This window comes from Aspergillus sclerotioniger, assembly GCF_003184525.1.
Source record: "Aspergillus sclerotioniger CBS 115572 chromosome Unknown BO94scaffold_4, whole genome shotgun sequence".
Lineage (NCBI taxonomy): Eukaryota > Fungi > Ascomycota > Eurotiomycetes > Eurotiales > Aspergillaceae > Aspergillus > Aspergillus sclerotioniger.
In genome coordinates, this window is record NW_020290994.1 from 976,803 (window position 1) to 1,001,056 (window position 24,254).

The 24,254-nt window shown below is 53.0% G+C and overlaps 7 protein-coding genes across 7 annotated transcripts; 4 read left to right on the forward strand and 3 right to left on the reverse strand.

Annotated features, from left to right (window-relative positions):
- Positions 1-506: 506 nt before the first annotated feature.
- BO94DRAFT_542970 (ion transporter) lies at positions 507-3,943 on the reverse strand (the record flags this gene model as incomplete). The annotated part of the gene is made up of 2 exons (XM_025613119.1): positions 507-3,604; positions 3,670-3,943. The coding sequence occupies 2 exons, from the start codon at positions 3,941-3,943 to the stop codon at positions 507-509; spliced, it is 3,372 nt and encodes a 1,123-aa protein (XP_025471463.1).
- Positions 3,944-7,606: 3,663 nt separating this feature from the next.
- BO94DRAFT_282153 (bifunctional carbamoylphosphate synthetase/aspartate transcarbamylase) lies at positions 7,607-14,721 on the forward strand. The gene is made up of 3 exons (XM_025606632.1): positions 7,607-8,433; positions 8,496-14,497; positions 14,552-14,721. Exons 1-3 carry the CDS (start codon positions 7,719-7,721, stop codon positions 14,606-14,608), a joined length of 6,774 nt encoding a protein of 2,257 aa, XP_025471464.1. The 5' UTR covers positions 7,607-7,718; the 3' UTR covers positions 14,609-14,721.
- Positions 14,722-15,348, forward strand: BO94DRAFT_282149 (uncharacterized protein). Its single transcript, XM_025606631.1, has one exon. The coding sequence runs from the start codon at positions 14,834-14,836 to the stop codon at positions 15,233-15,235; it is 402 nt and encodes a 133-aa protein (XP_025471465.1). The 5' UTR covers positions 14,722-14,833; the 3' UTR covers positions 15,236-15,348.
- A 1,017-nt stretch (positions 15,349-16,365) lies between these two features.
- On the forward strand, positions 16,366-17,579 carry BO94DRAFT_282185 (alpha/beta-hydrolase). Its single transcript, XM_025606634.1, has one exon. The coding sequence runs from the start codon at positions 16,534-16,536 to the stop codon at positions 17,473-17,475; it is 942 nt and encodes a 313-aa protein (XP_025471466.1). The 5' UTR covers positions 16,366-16,533; the 3' UTR covers positions 17,476-17,579.
- Positions 17,507-19,570, reverse strand: BO94DRAFT_282165 (acyl-CoA synthetase). Its single transcript, XM_025606633.1, has 4 exons — positions 19,355-19,570; positions 18,969-19,282; positions 17,753-18,888; positions 17,507-17,702 (listed from the first exon to the last, which is right to left on the reverse strand). Exons 1-4 carry the CDS (start codon positions 19,390-19,392, stop codon positions 17,538-17,540), a joined length of 1,653 nt encoding a protein of 550 aa, XP_025471467.1. The 5' UTR covers positions 19,393-19,570; the 3' UTR covers positions 17,507-17,537.
- Positions 19,571-20,133: 563 nt separating this feature from the next.
- On the reverse strand, positions 20,134-22,758 carry BO94DRAFT_572256 (exocyst subunit EXO84). Its single transcript, XM_025614912.1, has 3 exons — positions 22,292-22,758; positions 20,945-22,220; positions 20,134-20,891 (listed from the first exon to the last, which is right to left on the reverse strand). The coding sequence occupies exons 1-3, from the start codon at positions 22,692-22,694 to the stop codon at positions 20,492-20,494; spliced, it is 2,079 nt and encodes a 692-aa protein (XP_025471468.1). The 5' UTR covers positions 22,695-22,758; the 3' UTR covers positions 20,134-20,491.
- A 140-nt stretch (positions 22,759-22,898) lies between these two features.
- On the forward strand, positions 22,899-23,862 carry BO94DRAFT_282206 (TOM complex receptor protein TOM20). Its single transcript, XM_025606635.1, has 3 exons — positions 22,899-23,095; positions 23,180-23,425; positions 23,533-23,862. Exons 1-3 carry the CDS (start codon positions 23,038-23,040, stop codon positions 23,730-23,732), a joined length of 504 nt encoding a protein of 167 aa, XP_025471469.1. The 5' UTR covers positions 22,899-23,037; the 3' UTR covers positions 23,733-23,862.
- The last annotated feature ends 392 nt before the right edge of the window (positions 23,863-24,254 follow it).

Below are 24,254 nucleotides of genomic sequence, written 5' to 3' on the forward strand. Positions count from 1 at the left end.
TTGGGCCCGTCTGTTGTTGAAGGTAGGAAGCGAGTCGCAACACGTTAGTTGTACCTAAGAAGGGACTGAGTAGTAGTGGTAGGTTGGTAGTCATCGGAGACAACCGAGTCAGCGGCTGGCTGCAAAACGAGCAAAACGAACAAACCTTTATTGCAGTGAGGCACCTTCTATGCAAGTATACCTCGGACTCGGGAAGATACCGCGGGGGTTCACCAGGATAACAAACATGCAGGGTCAGCTCTACCCCAGCCTTGTTGGGCTGAGCTTTCAGCTACAAGAATAATAAATCCTGGACCATAAATAATAGGTTAACTAGTAAATTAGCTAGATAGCTAAATACCTAACCCGAGCGGCATAGACAGACATCCCCGCGACCACGAGGGACTATAAGGGTATCACTTGCGGAAAGTGTGCTAAACAGCAAAAAGCTATGAGACAGCCACCCCACATGTTCTATACAAATACAACAAATGAAACAAAATTGTCTATCCACGAACATCAACCGCCTACGTGGTCTTCTCCCTAGGCTCGGCCGGGGGTACGTCCGACCATTGCCCTTCGCTGCTCGTCTTGCTCTTCCGAGACCCCTGAGCGTCCTTTTTCGACTCCTTCTTCTCTGCGCGTCGCTTGTTCTCGCGTTGGACGTTCCCTTGCTCATCAATTTGGCTTTGGCTCCGGCTAGTCCCTCCGCGCCGGAGGTCCTTGACTTCTTTAATCACCTCCCGGAAGCCCTCCTCGATATTGTTCATGCGAGCCAGCACAAGCTTGCTAAGCATATCCTGACTGCTGCCCGGGCTTTCAGGGCGTCGGATATTGCCTGTGGCATAAGCAATTTGAGTGGTCAGGCTCGACGGAACGCCGCCTAGGAAGCCATTCGTAATCGCCTTGTTGTCTCCCAAGTCCGAGCCCAAGCCATCCAGAATGGACGCTTGACGACGCCTCTGGAAGTGAGAGTCAGGCACCGAAAAGCCACCCAGATCGGGGACAGACATTGGATCAGACCGGGTCATGGTCACGTTTCTAAGTCTGCCACCCTCTGTACTATGTCTTCTCAGCGTCCACTGGTCAGCAGAAGTGGAGACTTTCACACCTCCTGCATGGACAGGGGTCTCAGCTCTTGGCCGTAAAGGTCTTAGTGAAGGTGGAGCTTCCTCATGGTTACTATCCGACGAAATTGGGTTGTACAGCATAGTAACGCCTGAGTAGTTCCGCGTGTGGTACTTGATCCGCCGGGCGGGACTGGTCTTGCGGGACTTGAGTCGAGCAGTTGACGGCCGAGAGCTGAAAAACTTAGGCGGTGTATTGACTGGGCTTTGTTTGATAATCCTAGGGATATCGTCCTCGGAATGCCTTGGATCAAGCCGCTGTTCTTCAGGCCATCCGTCGTTGTCATCACTCGTAAGTTCATCGTCACCTTCCATGCCCGTATGCCGCGAAAGCTGCCTTGTCCTCATCGGGGTTAGATGGGCCCTGCCATTACGTGGACTCGCAGGTGAAGATGCCACCTGATGAGTATGGTCAGGGTCGGAGGTAGCGGAGCGATTCGATTCTGTCAAATCGCGTAAGCTCCTGGTAAGCCTCCGCTGAAAGCCTGATCGACCTCTTGGAGATCGCTCTAGGCGCTCAACCTCCTCCGAGTCTTGCTCATCAGGGGGGTTAACAGGGCCCAATCCCATAGTCTGCATCCATTTATTGACAGCGCTGTGGCTTTCTCTTCGATTGAGATTTGCGCCGGGCCCTCGAGATGTTGCGTCATGGAATGGCCGTCGGAATACCTCGTCCAAAGCACGATCCTTTTGATACGTTGCCACTGATGGTTCTCGAACGAAGCGATGAGCTTGGGAGCTGAAGGCTCTAAATCGGCGATTACGGGCCCGGTAACGACCTGCTGATTCAGACCGAGATGTCGACTCTAAAAGGTCGCTAGAATCGATCACCTGAGAGCTCAGGACTGCCTTCTCATAGAAACAGATCGTAAATAGGATTGGTAGGTGGGTAATCTTGATGATCGTCCGGTTGATCCGAACAAATTTTCGGAAAGGGATGAAATAACGAAGCGGAGTGATTATCCAAGCAAAGATATTAGTCGGCGCGACATAGGAGAAGAGGGCATCTGATTTGACCATGGAGATCGTGTTGACAGCAAAGAGAAACTGGTGTTCCTGGTTGGCATTTTGCACGATTTTCATGAAGGAGTTGGTCAGGACCGTGATAAGGATGGTGACGACAACGAAATGACAAATAAACAAGAACACCGTCAAGATGACCTTGCCCAATGTATTATAATCATCCCAGAGGCCCCATGCCGTTGGGGTGAATCCCATCAGCATCTGGAATAAGGCATATGCAACAGCACCAGGAGAGTGATCTTCACCGCTGCCAAAGGCCTGTGTGAACGCGACGAAAAACCCGCTGCAGGCGATGATAATCAATAGAAATACCGCAATCAGATCAGAAGCCATGATCCTGAAAGCGATGAGCAATTGGGAAAAGTATCTGTAATGGTCAAGAACGGAGAAAAGTCGGGGAAATAGAAGGACTGCATTTGCGGCCAAGATGTCATACGCTTGGTCTGCAACACCCTGATTGCGGGTGTAGGGCAAAACAGCGCCATAAAGCCTCATGCAATAATAGCAGCAAAGAAGAAACAGAATTCCGAGATCAAACAGGTTCCAGAAGCTCATGAGATATAAACTGAACCCTTGTTCGTTGAAACCGACAATCTCATCGAGCATAAATCCGGCGCTCCAAAGCCAGAAAATAATTTCCAACGGGGTGATCTCGAGGCTACGCTGATTTAGAACAGCTAGGAATAATCCTAGCAGAACTGCGAAGGACAGAGTTGACAAGAACTGTCTGTATCGAGGTACTCGTAGCCGAGAGAGTTTGAACAATGAGGCATCTCTTGGATCATAGATGGTGACCGAGCGTCGATGCCCAGAGAGCTTAGACTGCATCTGAGAATGTGACGCACCGGCCGAAGATGGGTCGAGAGTTGTACCGTATTGTGGTCGTCCATTGCTCTGAGTTTGAGCTGGCGAGCGATGGAGGTTGTCAGCGGCTGAATGAAACACGATTGTGCCAGCCCATATCGCTTCGAGTTGTTGTACCACAAGGGGATGCGACAAGAACCTCTTCGCCTGAGCACGGATGGCCACCTCAAGGCAGGAGATACGAGCGATAGCCGGCCGCTTGCTTCCCTGGGCAGAATACCAGCCAGGGGCCCGCTCGGAGCTTGCAGTGACGGTTGGCGTTTGGCCGTTGAGCGGATAGAACTCATAGGACAACGCGTCGATTAGTTCTCGCGTCGTATATTCTCTCAGCAACTTGATGGCGAGAAGCTCGCCCACCATGGCCCTAGTCTGGCTTACGCCGCTATTCCCCGGATTCAGGTGGACCTCCTTCGTGAATTGGAGACAGTTCGTTATCAGAGCGTACAATGTAGCCCTGGAGAAATGCAATGCTCGTATCTTCTGCTGAATAGGCTTGACCAGGAATTGAGAGATCTGAGGAGACCGCAATTGGTCCCAAGTCAGGGTGGTTTCGCAGCGAGAAACGATTAAAGGACGTATGGCATGAGTGATGTCATAAACCGGCAAAGTGTCTGAATAGTCAGAATGAAAATATAAATCTGGGGCGATCACTTGGCACAAAGGATGGTATCCGTACCTAGATGCGAGGCAGAGAATATCGGAAGCAGAGGTGTGGACTCGGCAGGCCCATCATCGTCTCCATCGCTTTCATCCTCTCCAGGTATTGCGTCAGGTTCCTCCTGGATACCGCTGTATCCGTTAAAATCTTCGTAGCCTGGTCCAGGGCCCCCTTGGGGTGGATTGTCCTGGAAAAAAGGCCATGGCGAATCCCGAGTCGTGTACGGTGATGAGAATGGAGATCGTTCCGCATAGACTCGCCGCTTCTTGGGGCGTATAAGGGAGGCAAGCATATTTGAGATCATCCCCTGAAGTTTCAGGGTCAATCGACAGGGAGAGATTGCCGTCAAAGCATTTTGGGGTCCGTGCCAAGATCGAAGCAGGAAGGAACAATGCGCCGCTCGGAGTTAGGCGAGGAAGGTTCAGTTAAGAACTCAAGAGGGACTCTTCTAGCTGTTAGTCAAGATTTCTGGAAGTCTGGCAAGGTTCGCGTGATCCAAGGAGGTATCTTTATGAGGGAGATAAGCAGGGAGCGAGCGCTACCGAACCGTTGAAACTATTTGCTCCCAAAATTAACGCAGCCCACATGCGCCTGCAGTCATTGCGGAGTGGAGGCGACGATCGCTGGGAAACAGCCCATCGCGAGATGCTTCCCGAGTCGGGGCGGCGACTAGCGCCAGATAAGCCCAGTCAGTGCAGTCACCCTGCCAGCTCTTTCGAGACGTCGATTGGCGTATGGATTAGATCACTGCTATGCGCAAGTGGCCCAGACCGCTGACCGGCCGGTTAGCTCAGGCAAGAACTCAGATAGTACTTCGTAATCTCGCACCAATTGCTCGCCACTTTACTAATATAAGGGATATGGGACTGGAGGGGGAGGGGAGGGACAAAAAAAATCCAATGCGCAACTTTCTACGTACTATGGTAGCACAAAAAATTCCTTTGGGGAATCCAATCAAGATCACATGCATCTGATGCCATGCGGGCCAAAACAAAGAGGGCGGAAAGTGGGAGGGCAATAAATTATTCGCCCGAACCGGAAACCTCGCCGATTTTATGCAAGGGAATCCTGCACGGCGAATCATACCACCAACTCATACGGGCTTTTGTTGGACACGCCCATGATGCAATGATGCATAATATGAGAGAAAACGAAATGGGAAATAAATCGGTGGGGAGGGGAGACTGTCGCCTCTATCTAGAAGAACGATCCCGTAAGTGTGACAGCTGCGGCGGCGTTGGCATCATGACAATCACCGGGATGATCCTCTGCGGACTGTACATTGCCAGGCTTAGCCGACAACACAACGACGTCAGAACCTGAGGTTGACGAAAGAGGAGCTTAAGACATAATCTAGGAAGAGCAATGTTAGGTAGGAGCATGAAATGAGTATGAAGATACTGTAGGTAAATGTGATGTCAGTGCGTCAGGTAAAATCGAGCATTTTGGCAGCTAGGCGTAGTATACTCGATAAATGCGTTGACCCGGGGGTGGGGGTGGAATGTAGGGTCTAAGGCTCTTCGACGACCCCATCAGCTTTTGGTGTCTGTGCTGCAGAAATGATTGACGGTATGACCTCTTCCTGAGGTACTATGCACTTCGACGATCAGGTTAGAAGCTACTGAAAGCTGCAAGGGACCTTCTAGAAGTGGATCGACGTTCATTCGGTGAGAAACAACCTCCCGCATTCCATGCTGCCCTGTGCTTTATACGCAATATGAGGCAGAAATAGGGAGCCTAAACGGAAATTATGATACCACACTGTCTTGACCAATGTTAGCGATTCAGTTCAAAGTAAAGTAGGGGGGAAGGGTAAAGAAAACCTCTTCAGCGGATTACAGCAGAAACATAATAACAAATGGCGGATCCCTATGGTACGAGGGTAAGTGGACAGGATGTTAGATACTTATATCTAGGAGCAACTTATAACTGTCAGATAGATGTGGGGAGATTGGGTTCTAGTACTGTGTTACTGGTAAGCAAGCCGATGACCTCACGTCCATCTAATAATGACATTATGCCGGTCTGTCCACTAGTACTATTATCGGTGGCCTGACTATTAGCCCTTGCCTTCGGTATTATTCTCACATAGATGGTGAGCTTCAATCTTATCCAACATGTATAGTATGTTGTAAGATAATCGTGTGGATATATATAGTACTGACCACGGGGTGAGAAGCAGTGACTCCAGAAATAGGACACGGAGAAGATTGACGCGAAAACTGAATAAAAAAGTTGCTATCTATTTACATGGGGTAAAACACATCATTCATACCGAGCTGACAGCAGTGCTACTAAACAAAGATGAATGAATAGCAGTGGCACGGTTACTGGGGCTATGGACGCCTCTGGTTTCCGATACGATGTATGAGTTCCACACCCCCTTACAGAAGATTAATCTATCAAGCGTTGCGAATTTACGAATTACAGTGCATATCTTGTCTTCTGCACCGAGAGCTGTAGCTTTAGGGATGGCAGCTGTCAGGTGCCTGTTACAGCGTTACTCACTTGGAACCCAATCGCAGCCTTAGCAGCAGGCTTGTAGCAAACTTTGCAGACTTTGTTCCGACTTGCATGCCTTGAATTGACAATAAATTGGACCAACGATAATGAGTCTAGTATCTATGTACATTGGACACATGACAGAAGAGTCGTTTCTTATCCCCAATAAGATGTGGTTGAAAGAAAATGAAGATAAAGTAAGCGGGGAAGAGATAAAGCCAACCCACCCGTGAAATCTCCGCCTGTTTGGGTATTCTTTTCCTGCCTCGTGCACTCCATACTACTGATAATGCATATCATCCACTCTGATTGATAAGACGACGCACGTAACTGACTATCTCAACTACGGGCCGACTAAAAATAGCGATATATATACCTACCTATTACCTACTCCGTACTGAGCATGCTTCTGGTGTGGTGTAGCAGTCCAACCGGTTTCGGAGAATGTTGAGGACAGCGAGGGTGTCCAAGCTCTCAAATCGGGAAGCTCAAAAGGTAAATGATCTACAGAGAGCATACTGTGCAGTACACACTACACAGTACAGAGGAGGGGGATGATGTCGATAGCTACCTACTGATTCCCCCTGTGTCATTTGCCCACCAAAAGTATCTACGGCGTAGCTATGCCGATAACGGGTGAGCTCAACCGCAATTCGGGACGCTCATTGGAGTGAGCTTGTCCATGCACCGGACCGGATCCATCCAAGGCAGAGAAACCGGCTAAGGCTCACCGCCTGCGGTGGCACACCTGCAAGCGTGGTCGATCCGTGTGGCGAACCCCTCCATGGGACCAATTGCCTGCGACGGAGACGGGGAACGTCGGCAAATTGGGGCTGGTGCCACTAAGGCAGGTCTGTGTGTGCGGCAGAACTGCACGCAACCCCTCCACCGAACTGAAATACGAACTAGTACTATAGTACTACTGTAGAAAGCCAAGGAGAGCTCCTGTTTCCAATGACCTCATCTGCCTCATAGATTATAGACGCCCCTCTCGATTAAACCAGATCTAAGGAAACATGACGGGCGAAATTGGGAGTATGGCGGCATAAGCCTGGAATTTTTTGTTATCCTCAAGACGCAAGACACATCCATCCTGGTGACTGCTGGGTCTCTCTCTGGGGATTCGGGGAAGGGGATGGAACTGGCTCCGGACTCCGGGTAATATCCCTTAGACTCCATAATTAGCAATTGAGAGAAGGCAAACGAAGGCTGAACCACCGAATGCCCCTCCCCCCCAAGCCCAAAAAAGGTCGAAAAATTTTTTCTTGGGCGGTCGGAAGTAGCAGAATGGCCCATGATCCCCGGATCGGTGAAACGGACAGTCCAATGAGAGAGCTCCATCAGCCCGCCGTACACAAAATTTTATTCTGCGAATTCTTCTCCCTCTCTTCTCTTCTTTCTATATTCCTCCTCCCGTGCAGAAGCAGCAGAAACACATCCCTCCCCCCCTCTTGCATCTCTTTCAAAAGGGTCTTGGAGGCTGCTGATGCTACGGTAGAGTGAATACCACCTGTCATATCGTCCCCGAGAGGACCTTTTCCCCTCCCCCTACAGTCACCACCACAATGCCGCAGTCCGAGGAGGTCGCCCTCCCTTCCAGCCCTCTGGCTGGAGGCGCAGTGGCCTACAGCCAGATCAACAAGGAACTGCAGCCGCTTCCCCCGATGGAAGCTCACAACGGAGCCGTAATCCCCCCCGCCTCGTCTCCATACCGGGGCAGCAATGGGAGGATGGTCTCCCTCGAGCTCGAGGATGGCACTGTCTACCAAGGCTACAGCTTTGGTGCCGAGAAGAGTGTGGCGGGTGAATTGGTCTTCCAGACCGGTATGGTGGGATACCCAGAGTCAGTCACGGATCCCTCCTACCGGGGCCAAATCCTCGTCATCACTTTCCCTCTAGTGGGCAACTATGGTGTTCCCTCCCGGGAGGCCATGGATGAGTTGTTGAAGACTCTGCCAAAGCATTTTGAGTCCACAGAGATTCACATCGCAGGCTTGGTCGTTGCAACCTATGCTGGGGAAGAATATTCTCACTTCCTTGCTCAATCATCCCTTGGCCAGTGGCTGAAGGAACAGGGTGTCCCTGCCGTGCATGGCGTGGATACCCGTGCTCTCACCAAGCGCATTCGTCAGAAGGGTAGCATGCTGGGTCGTGTGCTGCTGCAGAAGTCAGAGACCGTCAGTGACACCACAGTGATCCCGACGGAGAAGGATAGCTGGAGGCCATTCTTCGAACAAACCGAATGGGTTGACCCCAACAAGAAGAACCTGGTTGCTGAAGGTAAGCTTTCTATTCACTCTTGTCTTCCATAAAGATGATCGTTCTAACTTGAAACGCGATAGTCTCCATTCGGGAACCCAAGCTCTTCTCCCCCCCTGAGAATGTCGCCCTTAAACACCCCTCCGGCCGCCCAGTCCGCGTCCTCTGCTTGGATGTGGGGTTGAAGTTCAACCAGCTGCGCTGTTTGCTCGCCCGCGGTGTCGAAGTCCTGGTCGTCCCTTGGGATTATGACTTCCCTACTCTTGCTGGAAAAGACTATGACGGTCTGTTCGTCTCGAACGGTCCCGGTGACCCGGCTACGCTTTCAACTACCGTCAACAACCTTTCCAAGACCCTCAAGGAGGGAAGAACTCCTGTATTCGGTATTTGCTTGGGTCACCAGCTGATCGCACGTTCCGTCGGTGCCCAGACGTCGAAGATGAAGTTCGGTAACCGCGGCCACAACATCCCATGCACCAGCATGGTCACTGGAAAGTGCCACATTACCTCCCAGAACCACGGTTACGCTGTGGATTCCACCAGTCTCCCCGAGGGCTGGGAGGAACTCTTCGTCAATGCCAACGATGGTAGCAACGAGGGTATCCGGCACGTCAGCCGTCCATTCTTCAGCGTCCAGTTTCACCCTGAAAGCACCCCTGGTCCTAGAGACACCGAGTTCTTGTTCGATGTGTTCATCAACACCATCCAAGACACCCTTGCTTCTCCAGAGGCTCTCCAGAAGCCTGTGTCCTTCCCTGGTGGCACGAAGGAAGAGAATAGCAAACTTGCTCCTCGTGTGTCCGTGAAGAAGGTCCTTATCTTGGGTAGCGGTGGTCTCAGCATTGGACAAGCCGGTGAATTCGACTACTCCGGAAGTCAGGCCATTAAGGCCTTGAAAGAAGAAGGCATCTACACTGTCTTGATCAACCCCAACATTGCCACCATTCAGACTTCCAAGGGCTTGGCCGATAAGGTCTACTTCCTTCCCGTGAATGCAGACTTTGTGCGCAAGGTTATCAAGCATGAGCGGCCCGATGCTATCTACGTCACATTCGGTGGTCAGACCGCGCTTCAGGTCGGTATTCAACTCAAGGATGAGTTCGAGTCCCTTGGTGTCAAGGTTCTTGGTACGCCGATTGACACCATCATCACCACTGAAGATCGTGAGCTGTTCGCCCGCAGCATGGAATCTATCAATGAGAAGTGCGCTAAGTCCGCATCTGCATCCAACTTGGAGGAGGCGCTCCGTGTTGTCGAGGACATTAAGTTCCCCGTCATCGTCCGTGCTGCCTACGCTCTTGGAGGTCTCGGCAGTGGATTTGCAGAGAACATGGATCAGCTGAAGGAACTTTGCACCAAGGCCTTTGCTGCCAGCCCTCAGGTCTTGATCGAGAAGAGTATGAAGGGTTGGAAGGAAATCGAGTACGAAGTCGTTCGTGATGCCAGAGACAACTGCATCACCGTCTGTAATATGGAGAACTTCGATCCTCTTGGTATCCATACCGGTGACTCGATCGTTGTCGCTCCTTCTCAGACTCTCTCTGATGAGGACTACAACATGCTGCGTACAACTGCTGTCAATGTCATTCGCCACCTTGGTGTTGTCGGTGAATGTAACATTCAGTATGCGCTGAACCCATTCTCAAAGGAGTACTGCATCATCGAAGTCAATGCTCGTTTGTCTAGATCTTCCGCCCTTGCTTCGAAGGCCACTGGTTATCCGCTTGCCTTCATCGCAGCCAAGCTTGGCCTGGGCATTCCGTTGAACGAGATCAAGAACTCCGTCACCAAGGTCACCTGCGCATGCTTCGAGCCTTCCCTGGATTACTGTGTTGTGAAGATTCCCCGCTGGGACCTCAAGAAGTTCACTCGTGTGTCCACCCAGCTCGGCTCATCCATGAAGAGTGTTGGTGAAGTCATGAGCATTGGACGGACCTTCGAAGAAGCTATTCAGAAGGCTATCCGCTCCGTTGACTTCCACAACCTCGGCTTCAACGAGACTGATGCCCTCATGTCTATCAAGGGTGAATTGCAGACTCCTTCTGACCAGCGTCTCTTTGCTATTGCCAATGCTATGGCCGCTGGCTATAGTGTCGATGACATCTGGAAGCTTACTCAGATCGACAAATGGTTCCTCCACAGACTCAAGGGTCTCAGTGATTTCAGCAAACTCATGACTTCTTACAACGCGACGAGCGTGCCTCGGCCACTGATCCGCCAGGCCAAGGAGCTCGGTTTCTCGGATCGACAACTTGCCAAGTTCCTTAGCTCTAACGAACTCGCTATCAGACGTCTGCGTGTTGAGTCTGGCATTATCCCCATCGTGAAGCAGATCGATACGGTTGCTGCTGAGTTCCCCTCAGTCACCAACTACCTGTACCTCACCTACAATGCCTCTGAGCATGATGTCAACTTCAACGATAATGGCATCATGGTCCTTGGATCTGGTGTTTATCGTATCGGTTCTTCTGTCGAGTTTGATTGGTGTTCTGTGCGTGCTATTCGCACTCTCCGTGAACAAGGCCACAAGACTGTCATGGTCAACTACAACCCGGAAACCGTCAGTACTGACTATGACGAAGCCGACCGGTTGTATTTTGAGAACATCAACCTGGAAACTGTCCTCGACATCTACCAGTTGGAATCTTCCAGCGGCGTGATCATTTCCATGGGCGGTCAGACTCCCAACAACATCGCCTTGCCTTTGCACCGCTTGAATGTCCGCATTCTCGGCACCTCTCCCGAGATGATCGATGGCGCTGAGAACCGTTACAAGTTCTCCCGCATGCTTGACCGTATCGGGGTGGACCAGCCTGCTTGGAAGGAACTCACTAGCATTGAAGAAGCTACTGGATTCTGTGACAAGGTTGGCTACCCTGTGCTTGTCAGACCCTCTTACGTGCTTTCAGGAGCTGCCATGAACACTGTTTACTCCGAGCATGACTTGGCCAGTTACCTCAACCAGGCTGCTGAGGTTTCTCGGGAGCACCCTGTGGTTATTACCAAGTACATCGAGAATGCCAAGGAAATCGAGATGGATGCTGTGGCTCGCAACGGTGTCATGGTCGGACACTTTATCTCTGAACACGTTGAGAATGCCGGTGTTCACTCCGGTGATGCAACTTTGATTTTACCCCCCCAGGACTTGGATCCCGAGACTGTGCGTCGGATCGAGGAGGCCACCAGGAAGATTGGAAATGCTTTGAACGTTACTGGACCTTACAACATCCAGTTCATTGCCAAGGACAATGATATCAAGGTCATCGAATGTAACGTTAGAGCTTCCCGCTCTTTCCCGTTCGTCTCCAAGGTTATGGGCGTTGATCTTATTGAGATGGCTACCAAGGCGATGATTGGCGTTCCTTTCGCTGAGTATCCTCCCGTCTCTATCCCCAAGGACTACGTTGGTGTGAAGGTGCCCCAGTTCTCCTTCTCCCGTCTCTCTGGCGCCGATCCTGTCTTGGGTGTCGAGATGGCCTCCACCGGAGAAGTCGCGTCTTTCGGCCGTGACAAGTACGAAGCCTACCTCAAGGCCCTGATCTCCACCGGGTTCCGCCTCCCCAAGCGCAACGTGCTGTTTTCTATCGGTTCCTTCAAGGAGAAGATGGAGATGTTGCCTTCGATCCGCAAGCTCCACCAGATTGGATTCAACCTTTTTGCCACCGCTGGTACCGCCGACTTCCTGAAGGAGAACGGCGTCCCCGTCAAGTACCTTGAGATTCTTCCCGGCGAGGATGAAGACATCAAGTCCGAGTACTCGCTCACTCAGCACTTGGCCAACAACCTGATTGACCTGTACATCAACCTGCCGTCCAACAACCGGTTCAGACGTCCTGCCAACTACATGAGTAAGGGTTACCGCACTCGTCGTATGGCTGTTGACTACCAGACTCCTCTGGTCACCAATGTCAAGAACGCTAAGATCCTGATCGAGGCCATTGCTCGTCACTTTGCTCTCAACGTGCAGACCATTGACTACCAGACCAGTCACCGCACCATCATCCTTCCAGGCTTGATCAACGTCGCTGCTTTCGTGCCCAACCTGATGACTCTTGGATCCAATGATTTCCAGCTCATGACCAAAGCTTCCATTGCCGCTGGTTTCAGCATGGTTCGCGTGATGCCCGTTGGTGTTGACGCCTCGGTAACCGATGCTCGCGCCCTGAAGACTGCCCAGCAGAATGCCCAGAAGACCTCCTTCTGTGACTATAACTTCTCTGTTGTGGCCACCGCCACCAACGCGGACCAAATCGAACAGGTGACGGGAGACGTGGGCTCGCTCTTCATCCCCTTCAACCACCTTTCTGGCAACATCAGCAAGGTTGCTGCGGTCACCAGCCACTTCGCTGCCTGGCCTTCCAGCAAGCCTATCATCACCGATGCCAAGTCGACTGACCTGGCCTCCGTGCTGCTCTTGGCGAGCCTCCACAGCCGCAACATCCATGTGATGAGCGTGACGTCTAAGGAGGACATCGGCCTCATCGCTCTTAGCAAGGAGAAGGGACTCAAGGTGACATGCGACGTTTCCATCTTCTCTCTTTTCCTTTCCAAGGATGACTACCCCGAGTGCAGCGCTCTGCCCTCGGTCGAGGATCAAAAGGCTCTGTGGGAGCACCTCACCACTATCGACGTTTTCTCCATCGGTAGCATTCCCTACCAGCTGGCTGGTGATAAGGGATCCCCCGTGGTCGGTATCGCCGAGTCCCTGCCGCTGCTGTTCACCGCCGTCTCGGAGGGTCGCCTGACTGTTGACGATATCATCGCCCGTCTCTACGAGAATCCCAAGAAGATCTTCGAGTTGCATGACCAGGCCGACAGCTCTGTCGAGATCGAGATTGACCGCCCGTACTTGTACCAGAGCCCCCATGCTTGGTCCCCTCTCAACGGCAAGAGCGTTAGGGGTGCTGTGCAGCGCGTCATCTTCCAGGGCAAGACTTCCTGCCTCGATGGTGAGATCATCTCTGATGCTTCTACTGGAAGGGATATGTCTGGTCACCGGATTGTGCCCGCCTCTCCTTCCGTGAAGGCCATGTCTCCCCTGGTTCATGCCCGCCCCGAGAGCTCCCTTGACCGGAGACTGTCCTTCTCTGCCACACCTCTGCGGCCAGGGCGTAAGCTTGCTGAGCAGACCCCGGCTCCTGCCGTAGGCGAGCTGGGACCTCCTCTGTACGCTCCCGTTCCTCAAGTCTCTTCCTCTCTGCTCCAGATGCTCTCTCGGTCTCCCTTCAGACAGAAGCACGTCCTTTCCGTCAACCAGTTCACTCGGTCTGATCTGCACTTGCTTTTCACCGTGGCTCAGGAGATGCGTCTGGGTGTCCAACGCCAAGGTGTGCTTGACATCCTGAAGGGTCGCGTGCTGTGCACCCTATTCTATGAGCCGTCCACCCGGACATCGGCTTCTTTCGATGCTGCTATGCAGCGTCTGGGCGGCCGGACCATTGCCATCTCTACCGAGCACTCTTCGACGAAGAAGGGCGAGACCCTGCAGGACACCCTCCGCACCCTTGCCTGCTACGGAGACGCCGTTGTTCTGCGCCACCCTGATCCTAGCAGCGCCGAAACCGCCGCCAAGTTCTCGCCCGTGCCGGTTCTTAACGGCGGCAACGGTAGCGTTGAGCACCCCACCCAGGCCTTCCTCGACCTCTTCACCATCCGTGAAGAGCTTGGAACTGTTGGTGGCCTGACGATCACCTTCACTGGTGACCTGCGTTACGGCCGGACTGTTCACTCGCTGATCAAGCTGCTCCAGTTCTACGACGTGCAGGTGCAGCTTGTTGCGCCCAAGGATCTTTCCCTGCCGGAGGAGGTCCGTCAACAAATCATTGCGTCCGGACAGCTAGTGGTGGAGTCGGAGGTGTTGACCCCCGAGATCGTTGCCCGCTCCGATGTTCTGTACTCGACCCGGGTGCAGAAGGAGCGGTTCGCCGACCTGGCCCAGTACGAGCGCCTGAAGAACAGCTTTGTCATTGACAACGCTCTTCTGAAGCACGCCAAGAGCCACATGGTCGTGATGCACCCTCTGCCCCGGAACGCGGAGATCTCGGAGGAGGTTGATTTTGACCAGCGGGCCGCCTACTTCCGCCAGGTTAGTTTCTCCCCTGTTCACTTGACTGAATATGATGCTGATACTAGATTACAGATGAGATATGGTCTCTACTGCCGTATGGCTCTGCTTGCGTTGATCCTGGCGCCTTAGGTCATTCGGGGGTTTTGACGATATACGAACTGAGGGAAGCGGATACTCTCTGTGGACCTCGACGCAGCTTGTGTGATTTACGTTGCGTGTTTCAGCATTGGCTGGTGTTTTTCAAAAGTTATGCAGTGTCGTTACATATACCGTGTAGTCTGCGAGGCGCACTAGAAATGCCCGCAGGATAGATTAGATAAATTTCCTTCCATAAACACGATCCCATTCTGTGTGATGTATGTGGTGTACGTGTATTATGTGTGGTGTGTGTGTGTGTTGTGTGTGTTGTGTGTGATGTGTCGTGTTTGTGTTTTGTGTGTTGTGTTTTGCGTGGCGTTTTCTGTGTTTTATCTTTTATTTGGCGTGTTTTTGTTTCTTTTTTCTTTTTCTTTTTCTTTTCTTTTTCTTTTTCTTTTTCTTTTCTTTTTCTTTTTCTTTTCCCTTTTCTTTTTTTTTTCTTTATGGGTTTGGATCAAGGATGGTTTGGTTTGGGTTGGGCTTTGGATTCGGATACAGGATTGGTGTTTGTTGGGTTTGAATTTGGGTTTGGGTTTGGGACATTTGGGTGGGATGGGAACAACAACAACTACAGAGATACCCCCTTACGACTTTAGGACCACCACCGAGAAATGTTGATCATGACTCGCGACAATGGAATGACTTATTAATTTTCTACAATTTTTGGTTCTTTTCGCTGTATATGCGTATCCGTCCTTCGCATCTAATTGTTTGGTTTTGGAATATGTTCTTTGAATGAGGGAATGCGACTTATCTTATACAATATGAGTGAATGGGTTTGTTTTTTCTGGTTGAGAATGATCAGGAGATAGTGACTTCAGGTATGGATGGGTGGATGGTGTTCTACTTAGCTGTGGGCATCGGGACAAGGTAGTTCCGCCTCATGGCAGCGATTCATATCGTGAAGATTAGTGACCTGGATGCCACCATATCTCTGCATAGAAGAGCTCTTCTACGTACTGTAACATGCAGAACACGATATCAACTCTACTGATGGCCCAGTGGGCTTCTCCTTTGGCTCTCCCTTTACCCCGCCCCAGTTGTAGATGGTGTTGCTGTTGGTGATCTTTTCTTGAATGCTGTGGGGATCCGGGACAGTATATCCAGGAGCCGAGTAGAGTATATTTACATGTGCTTTGCATTCAGGATGCCCTTCACTCGTAGACATATTGAAGACGAATTGATGGGGATAAGCCAAGGGTGTGGGGGAGGAAGGAGAAGGTGGGGGGAGGGGGGGGGGTATAAAGGAGCGGGGAAATAGAGGAAAGCGCGACTTAGAGCGTATTGAGGGAGCTAACCAGACTGGGCATCCGCGAGGGAACATAGGAACCTCTTGGATCGTGATACCCTCACAGAAGGTCCCAATCGGGCAACCGGAGACTACCGGCGATTCTAGGGAACAGCCCGAACGGTCTGTTCCGCAAGAGCCTGATCGCGCAGTATAAAGTCCCCTTCATAGCCCCTTCTTAGCTAGGCCATCAACTTCCTCATCATGTCTGTCATTAGTACATACAACTGGCCAATAAGAGCCCACTAGTATCTGCCGGCAGTATAAGCCCGGAGATGTCTAGCGCCGACAGCAGGTGTCTAAAAGCATGAATAGCAGGCCTATTTCACAGGAGCTGGCTAGATCAGATTAATGAACGTACTATTACTAGTCTTGCATTCGGGAGGATAAGCAAAAAGAATATAGAAGTCCATGAGTGAGACGCCTGAGGCCCCAAGGAATCCATAGCATAAAGGCATGTGAAGAGAGCCATCCATCATTTCACCAGTACTAAGTACTACAGAGTGCTTCACCCTATCGAGTGATTTGAATATTCGGACAAATCTCATATAACACGCCTGCCGTCCCACCTCATCTTCCTCCTTTGCATCCATTTCTTTTTCATTCCATCCCCACCACTCCAAACAAAATGCCTTCCTATATCTTCCTTAAATACCTAGCTATCATCCTTCGCTTCTACGCCAAACATGCCTACCAAATTCCCCCTCCTCATCCCACCAGCATCCTCTCCATCCCCTCTCGCACCCCGAACCGCTCAATCCCCGTCCACCTCTACTCCCGCTCAACTTCGACCTCGAACTCACCATCTCCATCCCCAGTGCTCCTCAACCTAAGCGGCAGCGGCTTCACCATCCCCTCGCTCGGAAGTGACGCCCCCTTCATCAACCAAATCACGGCCCACACTCGCTACACCGTCCTCGACGTCGGTTACCGCCTTGCCCCCGAACACCCCTTCCCTGCCGCCATCGAGGATCTTGTCGACGTGCTGAGCTATGTTCACAACCACCCGGAGCAATTCGACCAGGCTAAGATTGCCATCTGCGGGTTCAGTGCGGGTGGGAATTTGGCGGTGTCCGTGGCGGCGAACTACCCGGCGTCTGGGATTGAGACCTTGGTGGCTTTTTATCCGGTCGTGGATGCTAGTATTCCTGATAAGGTGAAGGAGAGGAGGATGGGTGTGGGGGCGGGGAAGAAGATAAAGAAGGGCATGGGGGGTGTTTTGCCGGTGTGGTTGTTGGGATTCTATCGGAGGTGCTATTTGAGGGGTGGCCGTCATGGGAGTGGGGAGAGGTTGGAGGAGGATGACAGGGTCTCGCCGGGACGGGCTGGGGCGAGGCTGGCAGGGTTCCCGGACAAGTGCCTGTTTGTTACGTGTGAGTGGGATTCGTTGGCGAGGGAGACGGAGGAATTGGGTCAGCGATTGATGGAATCACCGGGACGGGACGTGCGGATGGTCAGAGTGGAGGGGTGTGGGCATGCGTGGGATAAGATTGCTAAGGAAGGGACAAAAGAATGGGACGAGAGGGAGAGGGCGTATCAGGCTGTGGTGGACATGTTGAAGGATGATTGAGGATAGTCTGTGGAGGTGAGGATGGAATCATGGTATCATGCATTAATGGATTATTGAGGCGTCTAGGCCAGCTCCGGCCAGTACTTCTGCACAAGCGTCTTCTTGTTCACCTTGCCCATCGCGTTGCGCTCAATCGCCTTAACCAGCTTCAGCACCGTTGGGATCTTATAAGGCGCCATCTCCTGCTTGAGCTGCGTGCGCAGACTCGTCAGCTCCAGGGGCTCGGTCTATTAGACGTTAGTACAGACTCAAGGTAGAAACTACGCATGCAACTTACCCCGGTCCGCTGCTTGACCACCGCGGCCACCCGCTGTCCCCATTCCTCGTCCGCCAGTCCCACCACCGCCACCTCTTGGATCGCGTCCATTGCAAGCATCTTGCGCTCCACCTCCAGCGCCGAAATCTTGTATCCGCCTGATTTGATCAGATCCACCGAAGCACGGCCCTGGATAAAGTACGCGCCGTTGGTATCCCGCCGGGCCACGTCGCCGGTCTTGAACCATCCGTCCGTGCTGAACTCCTTGCTCGTCGCCTCCGGCCGGCGCCAATATTCGAGGAAAACGTTGTCTCCCTTGATCTCGATCATCCCGTCCTCATCCACGGCATCAATGACCCGTCCGGTCTCCTTGTCCGTGAGCCGCACTTGCACGCCCGGGAGCGGCCAGCCGACGCTGCCGTCGATGCGCTTGTCTACTTCCAGTCCACAGCTGATTCCCATGCCGATCTCAGTCATGCCAAACCGCTCGAGAAGGACCTGGCCTGTGATAGCAGCAAACTTGCTCTTGATAGGCGTGGGGAGAGCCGCGGATCCGCTGACAATAAGCCGCAGCGCCTGTGCACCGGCCCGCGCAGCCTGCTCATGCTCGGTGCCCCGAATGTTCGCCTCAAAGTAATCGACGAGGCGGGAATAGATGGTCGGCACGGCGAAGAACATCGTGGACCCTCCTTCCTCCCACCGCCCCCAGATCACCTTGGGGTCGAACTTGGGATGCATCTCAACCGCGACACCGCTGAGCAAACTGGCCGTCAGACCGTTAATGATGCCGTGAATATGGTGGAGCGGAAGAACATGAATAAGCCGGTCCGAGGAGTTGTACTGCCATGCCTCAATGAGACTCTTGGCCTGGAAGGTGATGTTCTTGTGCGTGGTGACACAGCCCTTGGGGTTGGAGGTCGTCCCCGACGTGTAGATCATGAGCGCCCGACGGTGCAGGAAAGATACCGGGCTGATTTCAGGCAACGGCACTGGCCCAGGCCTCTGCTGGAATGGCGTAAGGGACATGAACGGGATCTCTTTGCTAATACCCTCCCGCAGCGGCGCCTCGAACTTTTCAAATGATGGGTGCAAGATTATCAAGGATGGGTCAGAATCTCCGATTGTGTATAGCAGCTCTTTGACCGGATGTGTAGTGCCTTACTCGAGCAGCCAGTTAGCGATCAATTTCGGCGATTGCAGCGCAATGCCTATTCAAGGTGGTACGGATTGAACATACAGAGCGGGACGGTGACACCTCCGGCAGCCCAGATGGCCCATTGCGTAACCACGTAGTCGTACCCATTAGGCGTCAAGAACGTGATGCGTCGCTCTTCCAAATTGGCTTGCTCCGTAAGATCCAGCTTCTCCAGAATGACCTTTTTCAGAGCGGCCGCATCAGCCAGAAGTTGCCCGAATGTGAACTGCTGCCCCTTGGTGGCATCCACAATGGCGATCTTATCTGGAGTGTTCTGCGCATGGACGTTTGCCTCCACAAACAAGGGTAGAGATGGAAGGGCTGTCAATGGGAGGGACAGGTGTTCAGCACTGTGCCTGCGCAGCGCGTTGGATGTGAGTACTGGGTAGGGCTACAGCGAGCAGCGGATAAGGTTCGGAGACACCCACCCTATAGATTGGTCATTGAGTGACGTGGTGAGCCCCATGTTGATGCGGCGGGATGGATATTACTGATTGAAGAAGGGAGGGGATGCAGGTCGGAGGAAAGAAAAGAAGGAGGAAAAAAAAGAAGCAAGGGAGTCCCAAAAGGTGGGCAATGGGGGGTATGAACCCACTCACTGTTGCGTCTGGACGTAATATTCTTAGCCGGGGCTTATCACCCGGAGCTTCCATTGGAGTTTTTTGGCCGAAACTGTTGGGGCCCGCAGCTCGGCTACCAGATCTGGCTCCGAAGGTGATACAGTGATGCCATTCTTTGAGGCATGCTGGCGGCGCATTCATTGCCATCCGGCTGCGCTCTCAGTCCCGCTGGCGACTGGTAGCGGCCTGGGATTTTTCATGGATGTGTCTGATGAAGATCAAATTGTCTAAATCACACGGCAGATGTCGCTCATGCCAGGTAGTAACGATCATGGATAGATGCCATGATCTGAGCCGGTCACATAGATACTGGCCAAGCTGCTCCTCTGCGAGTCAAGTGCTGCTAGTAAGAGAATGTCTGACAGCTGTGGAATGGGGAGAAGAGGGGGAGTTGCTGACCTGCAGGTCACCTGCAGCCATCATCCAGCATCCCGGCTATATTCACGTGATCACACGCACGTGCCTTCCGGCTTTGGGCTTCCAGCCGACTTCGGAGATTTTCCTCGTACTGCCGGGAAACTCGTAAAGGAGGATTTTATCTGATAAGTATATATACACAAATATTATACCTATATGTATATTGGTTGCATCTATCGGGTTTCATCAATGGGTTGGTCGTGGGTTGATTTAGCGCAATGTACATTACAGGACTCAGATTGCATGGGGCATGAATACAAACAGAAAGCTAGAAAGTGAAGGAAATAAAAGAACAGCATCGGTTCATTCTGGATTATGGCTTGAAGGAACGAGTCTATATCGAACAGACTTTGCTGGAAAATTGCTGGAGCGAAAACATGGGGCATAGGCATGGGCATTGACCATGTCTATTTGTGAACGATGCAACAACATATGAGCAAAGCTTCACAGCCTCCCGAGGCTATGAAGTAGGAAAGGAGACGCCAAATGCGTAGACGACAAGGGGAAAATTATACACTCATCTCTTCTCTAAATGATCATAGCAGCCGCTGCCGTCTCCGCTAACCCGGAGATCAAGGACTCGGACCGGGTCATCTGGGGTCGTTCGGTGAACTCCTCGCCGGTCTCTAGGTCTTTCGCTACAAGGTCCGTGAAGTCCACGCCAACCTCTGCCAGGAGATTGGCATGTTCGCGCACGATGTCAATGCATTTCTGCCAGACGGTCGTGCCGCGTTGGACACTGCTGAGCTGGCGGGTAAGCAGGGCGTTGAAGCCGTCAAGGTGGTGCTTCGCCCAGCGGATGCTGGCGCTGGACATGACCGGCGGGAAGCACTGTTGGTAGATGCTGATGGTGTTCTTGATCAGAGTGAAGTAGACGTAGGAAATTTGGAAGATGTAGAGAGGGAGATCGCCCTCGAAGACGCAGGCGCTGTAGGCAATTAGTCACTGAGCGTGGCAATGGAAACAAAGAGGGACGCATACCGGATTCTTTTGGTGATGACCTCCGTGCGAGACTTGAGATAAGCCTCCCGGGCTTGGTATTCAAAGCCCAGACGCGTGAGCCAAGAGACTCTATTTTTGGTGGCCACCGGGAACGAGTGCGTGTCCACGAGCGATCGCAGGAGAACCTCAGCCAGGCTGGCTGCGCGCTCGTCAACCTTCGCGTTGATCACGTCCTGCGCGACCGCATTGCCCTTCAGGCCCTTGGCAAGCTTGCGCAGCCGCTCGATGTTGGCCACGGCCTCCTCGAACCGTTGGAGAGCGATGTCGATGTCCAGCTCGTCCACCTGCCCGTCGACCCAACGAAGATTCTGCTGCTTCCCATCCACGTCGATGCGCACTTCCGGCTTGTCACGGGAGCTTTCACCGCCGTCGTACTGGTCCGGCTTGGGAGAATAGGAGGGGCGTCGGACGCCCAAGTAGCCGAATGACTCGGTGGATTTGCTGGCAGCCTCGGTTTCCGAGCGGAGGGTACGTCGGAGGTCTTCGACGGTTTTCCGAAAAGTTGCGAGCAGGTCACCCTTGGCCGAGCTGTCCCGCTTGTCATGACGATAGGTGAACGGCTTCCCACCCACGCGGACGTTGATCGCATTCGCTATCCCGCGATCTTCGGCTTCTTCTCGAGCGGCCCCCGCGCTGAGATTGGCGCCGAGATCGATCATGTCGACGTCTTGCAATGGCCAACACTCTTCCGCGACTAGCTTGGTGGGGACCGGCCCGCGATGGCTGCTCTGATCCACCCGCTTGCGCTTCTTTGCAGCTATTAACAGGTGGTCGTTCAGCAGCACAATGTGAACTGGTCGCCTGGGCTTCCAGGTCGCCGAGTCCAGCTCAACCCAATGCCCTGTCTCCATCACGATATGTCGGCCGGGAGCCACAGGAAGGAACTTCTGGGAGCCTTCTACCGTTTTCCAGAGGGTTTGAAGCTGGACGTTCCACATGCTCTCCAGATTGGCCACGGAGCTGCGGTTGGCATTGCGCTTGGGCATGTATTCGTCGATGGTGGGGGACATGGGGTTCGGGGTGTTGCCAACGGTGGTCTGTCCGAGCGCAGTGGTGAGCTCCGCCATCAGAGTGCGGAGGGTGCGCATTTCTCCTTTGAGCTTCTCCGCCTCTTTACTGATCTTGATGAATTGGGTGCGGTTTTGATACACATTCTGCTGCAGATCGGTTGATGTGCGGTTCTTGACCTTCCGGAGACTCTTCTGGTACTCCTCGATCTCTTCTTCCGAGGCATTGGCGAGTAGGTTGGCGACGTCTGGGACGGGTTGGTGCCACGTTAGCACCCGGGGGACGGGAAGCACGGGAACGATCTTGAGCGGCACTTACACTTATCGACAGGAAGGCTAGGATCCCGGAGGGCATTCAAATCAACCTTGGGGGGGGCGGAAGACTCCGTGGATGGTCTCCGACTCGTCTCGGGTGGGCTGAGGCCGCCATACGTGGCTGGTGCCTTGGGCAGGCCCGGCACCGGCGGGGCGCTGGCATCGAAGTCTGGGATCTGGTTGAAACGGGTGGAATATCGGCGCTTGACTAGATCAGATGTCGCATCCTTTGGAGGGCCCCGTTCCAGAGAAGTCGAGCTGGGAGAGGCAGTAATCTGACCAGGAGGGGCAGCGACACCCTTACTGCCGTTGGTGGTCGGCAGAGGGCCGGAGATGGGTTGCGGAGCACTGATCTGGGGCCGGGGGCGGCGCGACTTACTCCGGAGGGTCAAGCCACGGCTTTCCATGACGAGGGGGAGCAATCAATGAGATATAAGATTGAGCCTGCAATCTGAGAGGGGAAATTGGGGGTAGGAAGGGGAGGAATGTATGTATAGAGGAGAGTATGCAGAGAGCACAGGCTCAAGCGGGACAGAAACCCGAGACGGAACAACGATGATCCCGGCAAAATTATCCGGGCAGCAAAAGAATCGCCGTCATCTTTCTGTCTGCTGGTCTTGTCTGCTTCAGCTCCATCTCCCTCTTCCCCAGACCAGTTCCGGACTTTCTTTCCGTTTCTCCCCCTCCTCGCCTGGTTCTTGATTCCATACCTTCCACCTTTCCCCTTTCACATCCTTCCATCCATTCATCATGAGGACGTCGACCTTGGTGGCCGCAACTGCCGGCACAATCGTCACCGGCCTTCTGGGTAAGGACCAACCAGGCCATCCACGGAACCACATCCCGAGGTTATCAATGCTGATATGCTGATCGCCTTTCGTGCTCTACATAGCCTACGCCGTCTACTTTGATCACAAGAGACAGACCGATCCCGAGTTCCGCAAAGCTCTCAAGCGGAACAACCGCCGGATGGAAAGGGCTGTCAAGGAGGAGGCTGAGGCTCACGGTGCCATGCAGCGCGAGGTCATCAAGAAGGTCGTGCAGCAGGCCAAGGATGAGGGTTTCCCCACGGACCTTGAGGACAAGGAGTCTTACTTCATGAGCCAAGTCGCTCAGGGAGAGGCTCTCACTGGCGAAGGTATGTGTCTCCCGCCGTGACGCGCTTGCTCGGACACGCTTCCCCCGGTCCCCATCCCTCCCTTCAGTATTCACCCATTGGCGGTACACGTACCAACCGCGCTACAGACCCGATTGAATCTGCTCTGTGCTTCTACAAGGCCCTGAAGGTCTATCCCCAGCCCAAGGACCTCATCTCGATCTACGACAAGACGGTGCCCAAGGAAGTGCTGGAGATCCTGGCCGAGATGGTCGCTCTGGACGCTGGCTTGAAGCTGGGCTCGTTCACTGGCGAGGGTGCCCCCGCCGAGAGCCATGGTGTTGAGTAAATTCCAACATGACTTGCAACCCCGGCCCAGCTCTCCCTCCTGCTTCGTTCACCCACCCGTACCCTTCCGCATCAAAACCTTGGCCTTGAACGTGTGTCTCTTATAATATCCGGTTCACGCTGGGCCGTGGCCTGGTCCTCTGTCAAGATGGACTGGTGTGAAAGCCCCATCCACCATCTTGTCACGCCCATCCCATCTCCGCTACTCGTGTACTTTCCCCCCCTTACCTTCCAGACTTCCCTGTATATGTGCATTGTGTCTTGACCGCCGACATGTCGGACATTGTTGGAATTTCTCGGCGCCATGACTGTTTTTCTCTCTTTTCCCCTGGGTTCTTCCTTTTCTTTCCGGGCTTGAACGGACGGCCGATGATCCGAGTCTCTGGGGCCGGTAATATCTTTTTCCCTTGCCCATCCCCCCGATGGAATGGAATCCTGGGTATGTATTCTTAGACATGCGAAGAAGTAGGAGTCGGTAGTGAATAGGTCACACCGACAGAAAACGACGATTTGTTGAAAGTGA

Coding starts and splice junctions, on each gene's coding strand:
- BO94DRAFT_282153 (XM_025606632.1), top strand. CDS start 7,719: ATGCCGCAGTCCGAGGAGGTCGCCCTCCCTTCCAGCCCTCTGGCTGGA. Junction 8,434..8,495: donor GAAGAACCTGGTTGCTGAAG/GTAAGCTTTCTA, acceptor GAAACGCGATAG/TCTCCATTCGGGAACCCAAG. Junction 14,498..14,551: donor GGGCCGCCTACTTCCGCCAG/GTTAGTTTCTCC, acceptor ACTAGATTACAG/ATGAGATATGGTCTCTACTG.
- BO94DRAFT_282149 (XM_025606631.1), top strand. CDS start 14,834: ATGTATGTGGTGTACGTGTATTATGTGTGGTGTGTGTGTGTGTTGTGT.
- BO94DRAFT_282185 (XM_025606634.1), top strand. CDS start 16,534: ATGCCTTCCTATATCTTCCTTAAATACCTAGCTATCATCCTTCGCTTC.
- BO94DRAFT_282165 (XM_025606633.1), bottom strand. CDS start 19,392: ATGGGGCTCACCACGTCACTCAATGACCAATCTATAGG. Junction 19,283..19,354: donor CTCAATGACCAATCTATAGG/GTGGGTGTCTCC, acceptor CGCGCTGCGCAG/GCACAGTGCTGAACACCTGT. Junction 18,889..18,968: donor AGGTGTCACCGTCCCGCTCT/GTATGTTCAATC, acceptor TGCTCGAGTAAG/GCACTACACATCCGGTCAAA.
- BO94DRAFT_572256 (XM_025614912.1), bottom strand. CDS start 22,694: ATGGAAAGCCGTGGCTTGACCCTCCGGAGTAAGTCGCGCCGCCCCCGG. Junction 22,221..22,291: donor TAGCCTTCCTGTCGATAAGT/GTAAGTGCCGCT, acceptor AACCCGTCCCAG/ACGTCGCCAACCTACTCGCC. Junction 20,892..20,944: donor GTCATCACCAAAAGAATCCG/GTATGCGTCCCT, acceptor AATTGCCTACAG/CGCCTGCGTCTTCGAGGGCG.
- BO94DRAFT_282206 (XM_025606635.1), top strand. CDS start 23,038: ATGAGGACGTCGACCTTGGTGGCCGCAACTGCCGGCACAATCGTCACC. Junction 23,096..23,179: donor AATCGTCACCGGCCTTCTGG/GTAAGGACCAAC, acceptor TGCTCTACATAG/CCTACGCCGTCTACTTTGAT. Junction 23,426..23,532: donor AGAGGCTCTCACTGGCGAAG/GTATGTGTCTCC, acceptor ACCGCGCTACAG/ACCCGATTGAATCTGCTCTG.